This window comes from Acomys russatus, chromosome 1 (assembly GCF_903995435.1).
Source record: "Acomys russatus chromosome 1, mAcoRus1.1, whole genome shotgun sequence".
Taxonomy (NCBI): domain Eukaryota; kingdom Metazoa; phylum Chordata; class Mammalia; order Rodentia; family Muridae; genus Acomys; species Acomys russatus.
In genome coordinates, this window is record NC_067137.1 from 96,953,839 (window position 1) to 96,966,985 (window position 13,147).

The following is a 13,147-nucleotide window of genomic DNA, read 5'->3' on the forward strand; positions in this document are numbered from 1 at the left end:
CTCTAGGGCAACCAAGGCTACACAGAGAAACCCTGTCTCAAAAGGAAAAAGGCCAGTCGACTGTAATATTAGCACTGAGGTGGAAAACTGTAGGATTTCTGGGACTAGCTAGCCAGCCAGTTCAGTGGTTGTAGTTACTGAGGAAGACACATAAAATATTATTTTCTAAAAGTACTCAGGGAAGTCCTGTGCTTGCCACTCAGAGCATGCAGCTGGCCACCTGTCAGATAGCACTGCCGCTCCAGTGGCCCAGGCACTGGAGAACTCACTTCCTCTATCGTCACTGTTTTTGAGTCTCTTCTGTTTCCTCAGATATACTGTAAGGGCTTGAGTGACAAGGTCTCTAGAGTCCTTTGTTCCATGGATACAAATCAGTGACCCTGATCCTCATGTTATAAACAGACTGTGGCCCTGTGGGAGATGTGGTGTGCTTGGTTTCTGCCTTTTAGAACTTCTGGTTTCTGCCTTTTAGAACTTCTGGGGGCCTTCTATCCTGCTCCATCCAAGGGCCATGAAAGCATCTGCTCACCCTCACCCGAGGGTCGCTTGGGCACAACCTAATCTGCTCTTCTTCATCTGTGTACCTCTGGGTCCCTGACTGGAGCAGGAGAGGACCAAGGCTTCGAGGCAGCCTGGCAACAGGCCTGTGTCCTAATGAGTTCAGAAGACCTCAAACAAGAGCACTAAGGGATAGTGCTTTTCTGCAACCCACCTGGCTGGTCTGCATCCCGCCCCACATTTCACCCAGCGTGTACTTCCTGAAGGTCCTCACGCAGGACCCTTCTTGCCTCTTCTCTCAGCAGCATCCGAGGTCTGAAGGATTCATGGGAGTAATGGATTGATGTCCTATGTGGAGGAACCAAAGCCCCAAACCCACAGTTCCTCTTTATCTTCCTTCCCAGAGCCAGAGGAGACAGGACTAAATGTGTTCTAATCTCTGCTCCCCCTAGGGGAAGGCCTGAGAATCTGGCATAGCCTAAGCAGTCAGGGTGAGGTACCCCAATCACAGAGGGCCTGAATTACATTTTGAGGAGTCGGAGAGGCTCACTCTTTCCTGTGGGATATGCAGGAGGTTAACATCTAGGAAATTCAAGTGATCTCTAGTCAGGGCTGTCAATGTGTCACTAACATCCTTAAAGAGCGAGCTGATTGGGCACGTGTCCAGACACTGTGGCCATTAGCTGTTCCCTCCCAACAGCCCTGTGCAGGAGACGCTGTTTATTATACTCTCATCTTACAGATGAAGAAATGGGAGGCCAAGGAAGTCACAGAGTTAAAAGAAAAAAGTGGAGGGAGCAGAGTTTGACCTCAGTTCTGATAATCTGGCTTACTCTCTCCAATGCCTCCCTCAAATTAATAGACCACAACCAGGAGCCATATTCATAATTCAGGCTGAGCCAAGGACACTGGGTCTGAGTCCAGCATATGCTGTGGCCAGTTGATGCAGCATTAGAGTTGATTATGAATCTCTCCCCACTTCTCATTCGGTGACATCAACTTAGGAGCTCGAAACAAGCCACAGAGGAAGTGACCGCACCATGGAAATTGGCAAGTGTTATAAACCCGGGCCTAGTTTTGTCCCCATAGGAACCTGTTATTAAATATTTACCTCTACCGGTCTGGATACCCCTGGAAGGGTCCTAGAAAGCCTGGGTTCTAGCGGAGCTATGAATGCATTAAGCAGAATGTACAAAACCTCAGGCGGAACTACACCACCTTCCAGCTGTGCCCAGCCTCATCTCAGTGTCCAGGGCCCCCAGGATACTCCAGGAAGGTGCTTCCGGTGAAAAAGCAGGCCAGGGCTAGAAGAGCATCAGAGAACCCCTTCTGCACCAAGCCCTGCCCTATGATTTTCTAACTGTGGATCGTTAGGAAAGTAATATAATCTCTCGTGGGTGCAACGGAGATAAGGACATTGTCTTCCCTGGGCCTTCAGGACTAAATGTCACATGTATCAAAATGATGTTAACTGGCCAGATTAAAGGCATATACCTTTAATTCCTGCACTCTGGAGGTTGAGACAGGCTGGTCTCTGAGTTTGAGGCCAGCCTGGTCTACAGAGCAAGTTCCAGGACAGTCAGTACTACACAGAGAAACCCTATCTTGAAAAACAAACCTCTGAAACTCAAAACTACCAAACACACACAAAAACAAAACCACCGCCCCCAAACCCAAAACCAAGATATCTACTACGCTGCTGCCACTCACAGATAATGTGGTCTCTTTCTGCCATGTCTGTGCCTGGTATCTTCTACCTCTGAAGTGATGGGAATGACCTCCTCCTCCTGCATTATGGTCCTTAGGGGGAGGCACGGTAGTGCAGAAGACCCTCAGGTTCACAGAGGCCCCTGTAATCCAATGCTAAGTCAGCAGTCACCTTCTGTAGACGCTGTGGGGTGTGGGGAGAGCCCCACCTGACTCAATGTAAGAAGCAAATGAAGCCCTAAATGAACATATATTATCAAAAGGGACCTCAATGCCTCAGGCCCATGGGAATGGTGCCCGTGGGAATGCTGACAGAGTGTACGGAAACATGGACCCCAGCTTCTCCCTTCAGGATGTCTCTTCCAACAGCCAGAAGCCTCTGCCTGAGATTAGCTAACTCTTCTCTGTGCTGTTTATAATAAACAGGCTGAGCTTCTAGGCAAGTAGCTGTGCATCTCCGTCATAACTCATGTCCCACCTGATCCCAGTCTTTCTAGATGTGTCTGGATGGTTCCTGTGTCATCTCAGTCAGGTTTTTAAGGACCAGGCCCTGCAGGACAGGGTGGATCCTTTACAGCTGGCACTCTTGACGGAAGACCATGCCAGAATGGGGCCCTCGGTTAATTGGAATAGGAATTTGTTGTCATGCTGGGCCACACAGCTATCTCAGAATTTAGGGGGTGAGGAAAGGTTCCCTTGCTTCTTTTTATACTGTTAAGCAAGTTAAGCAAAAAAAAAAAAAAAAAAAAAAAAAGTAGGCTCAGCTTCTTACTGGTTTTAGCCTAAGGAATGGAAACAGCAGCCACTGTTTCTCAAGTAGGCAAGTGCTCAGGAAGGCCCACATCCCCTGGGATTAGGCTCTGCCTGGATAGAGCCTCAGCTGAAATGAGAAGGGCCCTGAGACACCATGTTGGTTCTTGCCTTCCAAACATTTTTCTCAAAGACACGTCAGATCCAATTAAGCACAAGAATACTGTAGTGTTGAAAACAGAAGCTATTTATTACAAAAGTAATAGTCTCTGATTATCCCTGGAAACCTAAAGAAAAAACGAAACAAAAAAACCCCAGTGTAGTGGGTCAAGACACTGGCTGTGTCATGCTGCCTGGCGCATCTTCCTCCTTACCAGCCATGTGAGATATGTCACATCTCTGTCAGTTCCCGAGGGCTGCAGCCCACATGCATAGCAGCACCCTAGAGTCCAGTGCCCCTCCACTTTCCAAATAGAACCCAAGCACTTAGTGATACAAGTGGCCTTTTCCCTATAGACCTTTCGGCCAGTTTGAGTATAGAAGACAACAAAGTGGCACCACTGGGGAGGAGCACATAGGAGCCCGCTGAGCCCCCTTGTCTACTCTGGCGTTGAAGGCTGGCCCTTAGTCACTCTAGGGTACCTTCCCTCTAACAAGTGCCTCCAGAAATAAGGCACAAAAAAAACATCAGCCACTTGTTAGCTGTCTGATGGGCCACCTTGTTAAGAGCCAAGCACAGATTCCTGAATCCCCTCTCTCAGGGAAAATCTACCAAGATGACACCCCACTGGGCTGCCTGGGCCTGCAGGCAAGGGTCGGGGAGGACAATGGGAGCAGAGGTCCCCAGTCCCTGCCAGAAATGCAATTAAGCAGGCAGCTCGGACTTTGTGCACAAGCCACACTTCCTGCTGCAGGGAGGAGAGTCAAAAAAGCTGCAGCCACAGGAGGGGATGGCAGTGGGCCTCAGATCTAATTAGCTACCCTGCCTTGCTCTTGACAGGGCTGCATTTCCTCTATTAACATTAATGATGCTCCAGCTGACCGTCCAAGCATGGCCCAGAAGCTTCCCTCTCCACCACTCTGTAGGTAGCACAGCCTGTCCCTGAGACCAATTTCCAGTCTCCGTGGCAACCACCTCCTGAAGATGCTTTAAAGAGGTCTGACCCTGTCAGAGTCATTGGGAGCTACAGTGGAGAGAAAAAGGAGTGTGGCAAACTCATCATTAAACCTTGAAATATCAAAATTCTTCTGGGATCAAATGAATATTTTGTTCTGAACTGAAAGGAAGAAGGCAGACTAAAGGGCTGGACTTGGGTTGGTTTCGTTCTGACCAAATTTCCTTACTCCCTTTGGGCAAGGAAATGGAAGGAGCGGCTCTGAGCTTAAAGTGGTAGACAGTAGAAGCCACCATGTGTTTTTAGGGGCTCTGGGTCTTTGAGAAAAGACTTGACAAGGCAGTGCCAGAAAGGAAGCGAAAATGACAACAAAGCAAAAGAGGGTATTATCAGGGAGGGAGTATCCCTTCTCTCAGCATCCCAGCAGATGCTCAGCCCCACAGCTCTTTGCTGACTCAGCTGCTCTATCAGCCAGCAGGGCTTTATCCTTGGAGCCAGGCAGATGCAGAGAAAAGGGGACAGGCAGTGAGGGACAGACTCAGGACACATAGCAGACAAGATGTGGGCTCCACCCACCCAGTTCAGACAACAGGGAACCCAAAGGTCAAATATAGCCTGGCAAACTCTCTGCCAGCTCGCGCCCTGGAGCCCAGGGCACTGTACACACTACAAATAGGACTGTCTCCACAGAAGACACTGGGGCAGTTGCAGAAGGCCAGCCTCAAAGCTTGGGGGACTTTGCCAGCCTGCTGGAAGCATGAAGAGGAGTTTCGATGGTCCCACCTGTTGTGCCTTTGTAACACCATGAGGGGTAAGGGCAGAACCCTCAGCCCTCCTGGAGATCAGAAAATTTCTTATGGATCTTATAAACCTAAATGAAACCAAATCCAATGTGAAAAGATAACAGAGAATATCCTGTTAACCTTGGACCATTTCTTGGAATTTATGAAAGTTGGCGGCCACTTCCGTGGTCTACACTCCAAGGGGATTGGACATATGTATACTCCACGCTCACAGCTGCTTTCCTTGTGTTTCATAGGAGAGGGAACTAGCACCACAAAGTGCTGTAGGTCAAGTGTACCGTGTAAATGCTGTAGACAGGGTTGTGGCTCTTTTAGTGTTGAGTTAAATCCAGGTCTATTTCCCAGAGACTGGTCCTGGGGATAGCAGAAAGCTTTGGACTCCTCAGGCAGTTTCCCTTGTAGTTAGAAGGGTCCAGGACCTGGCTTCATAGCTGAGTGTCCCTGGACAATACCTGGAACCAGGCTGGGGTCCTGGAAATGGTCTCAAAAATCCCATGATTCCAGCCACTTTAGTCCTGCCATTGGACTCTCAGGTTCCTGGGCGAGGGGACCAACCATCCCATAAGCCAGTGGGTGGAAGAGGTAGAAGCTATAAGAGTGAAAGAAAGGTCAGCATCCCAGAACTGCATCAAGGAGCAGTTGCTGCTTTCCCTGCTGGGGCCCATCACAGGCTCCACCAACATAACCTAGCTTGTCCATCTATCCATCTGTCCATCTATTCAAGTCCACCGTGATACTACTGGCTGAATGACCAGGAAGGGAAGGGGATTCCCCAGTAGGCATAACAGAGGTAACCTTTCAGGGATTTGGCCATGGGATGTGTGGCCCAGAGTGTTTGCCAATATATAATTTAATCTTTTTCAGCAGGCATTGTGCTCACGGGCCACAGGCTCCACCATAATAGCCAAGGACTCTTGAAAGGGGCTCTGAGACTTGCCAGAAGGCAGAGAAAAGACTTTACAATTATCAGTTCTTTCCAGCGATTTTGAGTCACACCCCTATATCCCCAGCTTCCCTTCACCCCACTGACAACTGTTTTAGCAAGGAACCACTGTAACTAGAAAGGGCTACCCTTCTAGGTGTGCTAGGGTGGTGTCAAAGCTAGGAAACACTAGCAAGGAGTGAGTGAGGCCCTTGCTGTTCCTACTAATTACACACTAGGGTCACCTGAGCCCAACTGATTCAGAACCCCCAGGGACATGGCCTAGGCATGAGAATACCTTAAGAGCACTCTGGGGATTCTCAAATGTACCTAGAACTCAAGCTGGAGGGTCATGTCAGGGGATACATACCTGTAGGCAGTTGCCAGAAGCAGGCTCAGCATTCCCACAGCATGTATTCTGCTACCCAAGGGAGAAGAGGCCAAGCCCCAGGCACAGAGCCGCAGGAGGGTATCCCATAGGATACCTGTGGAGAGCAGGAGACCCGTAGCAGCCTATCAGGACAACCCCTAGGGAATCCACGGAAGGAGGCACCACAGTGGAGAGCAGAGGGCTCCTCTCAGACCAGTTTCTCAGGGCAGCTTCATTCTCCTTCCCCACTTGTCTCCCACTGTGCTACCTCCCCAGGGCAGGTGGGCAGCGGTGCTGACCTGTCAACATGCTGGAAAAGAGCATGGCTGGGAAGTAGTGGTGGAAGTAGAGGATCCGGCCCATCAGGAAGAAAGGGAAGTAATGGAGCACCCAGCCCAGCAGCAGCTGGCCACCTCCTCGCAGCAGCACCCTGGTCAGCCCTGTATGGCCCAATCAGCACAGCCCAGTGAGGAGCAGAGCCTGGGCTCCAGCCCAGCTCTCCCCTGCCTTGGTGTGTGACTCTGAATAGGTCACATCATCTCACTAGGCCTTCCCTTCCTCAGATGGACTACCCAAATCCCATGGCAACTAGAAAGAGAGAAGTCAGTAGGCCTCCAGAGTCCCTGGTCAGTACCCAGCTTGGCAGGAATGCCAACAGGGGCCTGATGTGCATGTCTGGCAGGAGACACACACCCACAGACAGCTGTCTTCCCTGTCTCTACTTTCCACCTCTTTGCTGTCAGAGACATTTTCCAGCAGCAAGGTCAGAAAGGAGGCTGGGTGGGAGAGTGTCTGGAGCTAGGACTGTTCAGACAGGAAGCTGGCAGGAGCAAAGGGTAGAGTGTCTAGATGTCCTCCATGCATAGCAGCTAAGGTAACCAGGAAAGCAACCACTGCCATGGCCTGGAGCCGCCTCTCTGGCCCCACTAGAGGACAGGGCCATGGGACAAAGGGGAAGATGAGGAAAGGGGACTCTTGCTGTGCCCGGTTTCCTAATACACAAAAAGGGGTGGAGGACACCCTGCTGTGCGGCTACAGGGAAGATGCAAAATGTTGAGGCCAGTGTAAGGCGCCACTTGACTATGGGCTTCCAAAGCACAGGAGAGGAAGTGTGTGCAATGGGGAAGTAAGGGAGCCCCAGAGCAGGCAGACCCTCCCCAGAGTGCAGGCCTAAGCTAGCTAAAAGGACAGAGCAAGAAAAGCCCAGGGGCTCTTGACCTTCCAACTCTGCAGGCAGCTGTACCCCTCTCTGCACAGCGATGGCAATGGTGCTCCCCGAGAGGACATAGAGGACAATGCTCACCAGGTTCAGCCACCAGACCACCTGTGGAGAAGACAGCTGGGGGTGAGAGAACGCTAGCTCCTGCAGGCAGGTGCTTCGGCCTAAGCACTCAGACCTGGGATACTCACGGGGTTGCCAAGCAGATAGACCCTGAAGTCCGTGTCATTGGCCCCTGAGAAGCGCAGACCCTGTGGAGCAAAGGACACCTGCTGATCCAAGGCTCAGCTCATGCCCAGCCTCCCCTATCCAAGGGAAGGTAGATTATACAAGCTGCACAGCTTTCACAGACAAGTAGCCTAGCCAGGAGGCTCAGAATGCACATTCTACAGCAACTCTCTAGGCAGTGGGACTCAGAGTCAGGGAGCAAACAGAGCCCCTTCCTGGCCAGTCCCTCCAGGTGAGCCTTCCCCGTGCTACACATATTCCAGCCGCACAGATTCAGCAGTCTCTTTCTTGGTGCTATTTCCTGGAGGAAGTCAAGTCTTAGGCCCTACCTGGTAATTGATAGGCCAGTGCCAGGGTTTGGATGTGAACTCGTTGTCCTTGGGTTTGAGGCCGTTGTTTCCCTGTAAGAAGGCAGCACAGAAGCTAGTCACGAAAGCTCTAACTAGCTAATACAAGCATGCGGCATAGTGATCTGATTTCCAGCCAAGGGAAACTCCCATGATTCTCCCTCCCTGGCACAGAACAATCCGGCTTCCATCTGCAGCTCTTGTCCACCTGCCTGTAATAACTGCCTTAATTCTTCAGACAAACAAGCCTCCAGTCCTAACGACGACAGCCACTTGGCTAGGACTGGTGCTGAGAAGGTGTGTGGGAGGATGAAATCAGTACTTAACTTCAAACACAAGACCACACTCAGGTTACTTTAGTTTAGTGTCCCAATGGTTTTTCATTACAGCCTTTTACATTGTTATTTTTCTAAATGTCCTCTGTAATATTTTAATAGGAAAGCCTTGTTATATAACTGCTTATGTGCTGTATGAACACCTGTGAGAGGTACAACTTTGCTCCCCCACCACCCACACACAAGAATATATCTCTTTGAGGGGAAATTTCATTCCCACTACCCAATTTACTCTGAAGGATTGAACCCAGCCAAGAATATGCAGTGACTTGTCCCACATGGCAAAAACCTGGCCTTAGCTAAAGCAGGAAGAAACAGAGCTAGGATCCTGGACACTAGCTCCCAGGCCTGAGCCATCCTCATCACCAGCACAGAGGAGTTAGCTGCTGTGGAGGTCAGGGCTCACAGCCTTGCCACTGTAGATAATCTGGGCTGGACAACTTTGTTGCAGGGCTGTCCTGTGTTTAGCACCTAGTGTCTATGCCTTGGAAGGCCAATAGAGCTGCCATGCCCCATTCTTCTGCTCTGCTAGCTAGAAATGTCTTCAGACATTCAGATATTGCTAGATATCCCCAGAGAAGCAAAACTACCCTCAACTGAGAGCTATTGGTCTATCCAAGAAAGATCTAAATAAATCTTATTTTGTGGCCTGCTATCAAGGAGCCTGACTAATCCAACAAAGCAAGGACTTGAGTATAGTTTAGTTTGTAAGTATCAGTATAGCAACAGGTTGCTCTTAAGAAGTGCCATTGGGAGGTAGGTGTGTGTGTGTGTGTGTGTGTGTGTGTGTGTGTGTGTGTGTGTGTGTGTGTCCCCGTCCCCAAAGAACCAGCTGACCTCCCTTGGATCACTGTCCTAGTCACTGTTCTATTGCTGGGAAAAGACATCATGACCACAGTGACTCTTATAAAAGAAAACATTTAACTGTGGGACAGTTTCAGGTCATAGTAGTTCTAGCCACTACATCCAACTTAGAGAACTTAGATTTCTAGCATCTCTACAAATCAAGTGTGTGTGTGTGTGTGTGTGTGTGTGTGTGTGTGTGTGAGAGAGAGAGAGAGAGAGAGAGAGAGAGAGAGAGAGAGAGAGAGAGAGAGAGAGAGAGAGAGAGAGAGAGAGAGAGAGAGAGAGAGAGAGAGAGAGAGAGAGAGAGAGAGCGTGCAAGCTTGGGCTAAACCTAAATCTTTATTCCATCTCACTTTGCCAGGTCACAAACTTTCTCCACTCAGGTCTCAACTCACAGACAGACAGACACAAATACAACATACACACCAATATCTGTACATCTATAGTTTGAATTGACTGTCTCTCTTCTGTTTCCAGTAAATGGAGAGCTCTTACAATTTTCTTTGTCTCTACCTTTTAGCAAAACAAGAAATAAAATTATACACTCACTCCAGCCTTAAAATTCTACTCAGACCCAGACTGACACTATGAGTGACAGACACATATTCAAAAGAGCTATGTCATCTGGCCACAGTGACAGCTACAAGTACAGAGTCAGAGAAGAAGTGACCCAGAGATTGTTTAATGTCAACTTATCACCTTCCAATGTGCAAAACTGACAAAAATCTGGATTTTAAAAGTTTAATCTGATGAAGTAAGTCAACCATGTTTTCTAAGGACTGCTTATACAATCACTCTCAGGTAAGTAACCTGACAGTGGCTCAGAGGGAACAGTAGCAACTGTCACAGCTCCTGGCAGCTCTGTGGGTGGCTGGCTGCTACCTCTGTGGTCTGAAAGTCATTTCTGTAGGACTCAGGTTCCCACAGCAAGAGCGAGGGGTTCTTCCACGAGACACCACTGCAGCAATGTCGACCCCATTTACACAGCCAAGTTTCCATCCATGGGTAAAATCTCCATTTAAACATTTCCTCTCTCAGCCGGGCGTGGTGGCGCACTCCTTTAATCTCAGCACTCGGGAGGCAGAGGCAGGCAGATCGCTGTGAGTTCAAAGCCAGCCTGGTCTACAAAGTGAGTCTAGGAGAGCCAAGGCTAATGCAGAGAGACTCTGTCTCGAAAAAACAAACAAAAAAAACCAAAAAACAAAAAAAAAAACCAAAAAAAAAAAAAAAAAAAAGAAAGAAAGAAAGAAAGAAAAGAAAAGAAAAGATTTCCTCTCTCAGCTAACTTTAGACTTTTGATGCTATGATTGTTGCCAGCTACTAACAACAGGGGACAAAAAACTATGAATCTTAGGAATCCTTGAACAAGAGTCAGCCATGCCTCCCAAGTAGCTTCAGCCCAGCAATAGGAATGGGCTCATGGTTAAGACTGTATGTGCAGGGTGGATCACTGTGAGTTTGAGGCCAGCCCGGTCTACAAAGTGAGTCCAGGATGGCCAAGGCTACACAGAGAACCCCTGTCTCGAAAAACCACACACACACACACACACACAAAGTTCCTTAATGTCACCTCCAAGCTTCAGCTCCTCCTCTGTAAAGTGGGAGTGATGACAATCTTCACAGGATGGTAAAAAATATTAAACAGTGACTATGCATACAGTACTCAGAGTAGTGGGAGCTGCATAAATGTTCACTGGTGTGCTGGTTAGCTTCAACTGTCAACTTGATACAACCTATAATCTCCTTGGAAGACAGCCTCAACCCAACTATCTAGTTCTTGTTGATCTGTGGGTAGGTCTGTAGGAGATTATCTTGATTATTAATTGATGTAGGAGGGCTCAGTTTGCCATGGCGGTACCATTCCTAGGCAGTGGTCCTGAACCATTTAAGAAAGGTACCTGAGTGCATGCTAGGCTCTACAGTTCCTCCTGTACTCTGGCTATGAAGTGCACTCCATGGTCAGAAGTAACGCTGTGTGAAGCAGCAGGCAGGTCTTTCAAGTTTCTGCCACTTGGCTTCCCTCACGATGGACTGTAACACAGGGAACTGTAAGCTAAGTAGCTCCTCCTCTCCCCTAAAATGCTTGTGGTGGTTTGAATGAAAATGGTCCCCATAGGCTCATAGGGAGTGGCACTATTAGGAGGCGTGGCCTTGTTGGAATAGATGTGGCCTGGATGGAGGAAGTGTGTCACTAGGGGTTGGACTTCGAGGTTTCAGATGCTCAAGCCAGGTCCAGTGTCACTTGCTCTTCCTGCTCCCTGCTGATTCAATGTAGGTGTTTTGGCTCCTCCTCCAGCACCATGTCTGCCTGCACACCGCCATGCTTCCCACCATGATAATAGACTAAATCTCTGAACCTGTAGGCCAGCCCCAGTTAAATGTTGGTGTTTCTTCATATCAATAAAATTCTAAAACAGAAGTTTTATCAGGGTGTTTGTCATAGCAATAGAAATGAAACCACAAGAACAATCATTGTTGTCATTATTCTCATCAAATCACCACTGCACCCTGTGATAGTGCAAATGCCTACGAAGATCCAGTAAGACAGTGGGCGAAACACTGTCAACCTCCTTCTCAAGGGGGCAGGGATCTACACCGTGGCTACTCCTCTGTACTCAAAATCTATAGATGCTCATGAACTTCTCTAAGAGCTTTAGGCTTAGATTTAGGAATAAGAAGAGCCCACCATACCCGGATCATGACCATGTGGGACTCCAGCAAGATCTCAGGAAAACTGGGCTGCAGCACGTCCAGGCTGATGTTTGGCACTGGGGTAGGGAGATGACAAGAGAAAAGTTTTGCCACATTGTCCTCACAGTGTGTCCTCAGTACCCACACCCTTGCCAGAGCCCAGTGCAGCCTTCTTATAAGCTGAGACAGAGAGCAGTGCCTCGGGAGGTTACTTATTGACTTATGTTAAGCACTGAGGACTTCAGAGGAAGCAGGCAAGGCCTCCTAGGCACTCTGACAGCTCTTAGCCCCATCACCCATCACTGTGTTAGTATGAGGCTAGGAACCAAATTTGTCTCATTCACTAATATATCCACAGGGTCCACGTAGTTCCTCACATACTTATGACTTGTTCAACAAGTTAGTGCATGATTTGTCTAGGTCGGGTACTAAGTATGGAATGGCAAGCACAGAGAAGTCAAACACAAGCTGGGGCGGGGTGGGGGAAATGCACCCAAGGACTGTTTGAGTTGAAGCTGACACTGAAGTGGGAATGTCAAAGAAGCCTGGAAGCAGAGATTTGGGGTTAGTGTGGCTGTGGCCTTCTGTGAAGGGTCTGGTTGGCTGTAGGGAGAGGAGGCACTTGACACAGGCCAACTGGACCAATCTGCAACAAGCATAAAAGGCATGGAGTCTCTTGTGGTACAGAAGAGAGCCCGGAGTGGGGAAGGGGGGCTGAAACAGCTTGTAGGAGGTCACTGGTCCCTTCTGAACAAGGAATTTAAAGAGGAAATGGACAAGAAGAAAAAAATGAGCTAGCAGTGTCCAAAGAGATACTTTATAGCAGTGCTTATGAAGACAGCAATGAGAGAAGAAAGCAAAATAGCAATAAAATGTAATCACAGAGTCTATGAAGGTTTGTGCTTCTAAGCAAAGAGTTTAGCGTGCTTCCCCGCTTCAGAGCCAGCCAGGGCAGTGGCCTCAACTCACGTTTGGGATTGATATGGTCTTCTACGTTCCAAATGGAGTTAGCGGTTTCTTTCTGGTATGGAGTGCAAGTGACTTCCAACTGCTCCCAGCCCCTGCCAAAAAACCAGTCACAGATGTCCCAGAAGATTTGGAATGCCCCCAAGCGCAGCAATGCCCACTGCTTTTACATCTGTGGAACATCTCTGTTTCTAAGTCAGCAGCCATCATTCTTTCAACCTCACGCATTCACACCACCACTATCTCCATAATAGCTTAACACACATCACTCTACTTTACAAGGACAGAGGCCTAGAGTTTTAACCTCAAGGCAGGCATATATAATGTCCAACTATCAAGGCACATAAAAT

At 48.7% G+C, this 13,147-nt stretch overlaps 1 protein-coding gene across 1 annotated transcript in view; it reads right to left on the reverse strand.

The window, feature by feature from the left end:
• Positions 1 to 4,837: 4,837 nt before the first annotated feature.
• The window catches only part of Pomt2 (protein O-mannosyltransferase 2), a 41,074-nt gene continuing 32,764 nt past the window's right edge, over positions 4,838 to 13,147 (reverse strand). Inside the window, exons 14-21 of the mRNA XM_051149711.1 lie at positions 12,801 to 12,892; positions 11,832 to 11,908; positions 7,942 to 8,013; positions 7,576 to 7,635; positions 7,384 to 7,489; positions 6,465 to 6,605; positions 6,166 to 6,280; positions 4,838 to 5,462 (exon numbers count right to left, since the gene is read on the reverse strand). Of these exons, the coding sequence (XP_051005668.1) occupies positions 5,357 to 5,462; positions 6,166 to 6,280; positions 6,465 to 6,605; positions 7,384 to 7,489; positions 7,576 to 7,635; positions 7,942 to 8,013; positions 11,832 to 11,908; positions 12,801 to 12,892 (769 nt within the window). The 3' untranslated portion in view covers positions 4,838 to 5,356. The remainder of the gene's footprint in view (positions 5,463 to 6,165; positions 6,281 to 6,464; positions 6,606 to 7,383; positions 7,490 to 7,575; positions 7,636 to 7,941; positions 8,014 to 11,831; positions 11,909 to 12,800; positions 12,893 to 13,147) is intronic.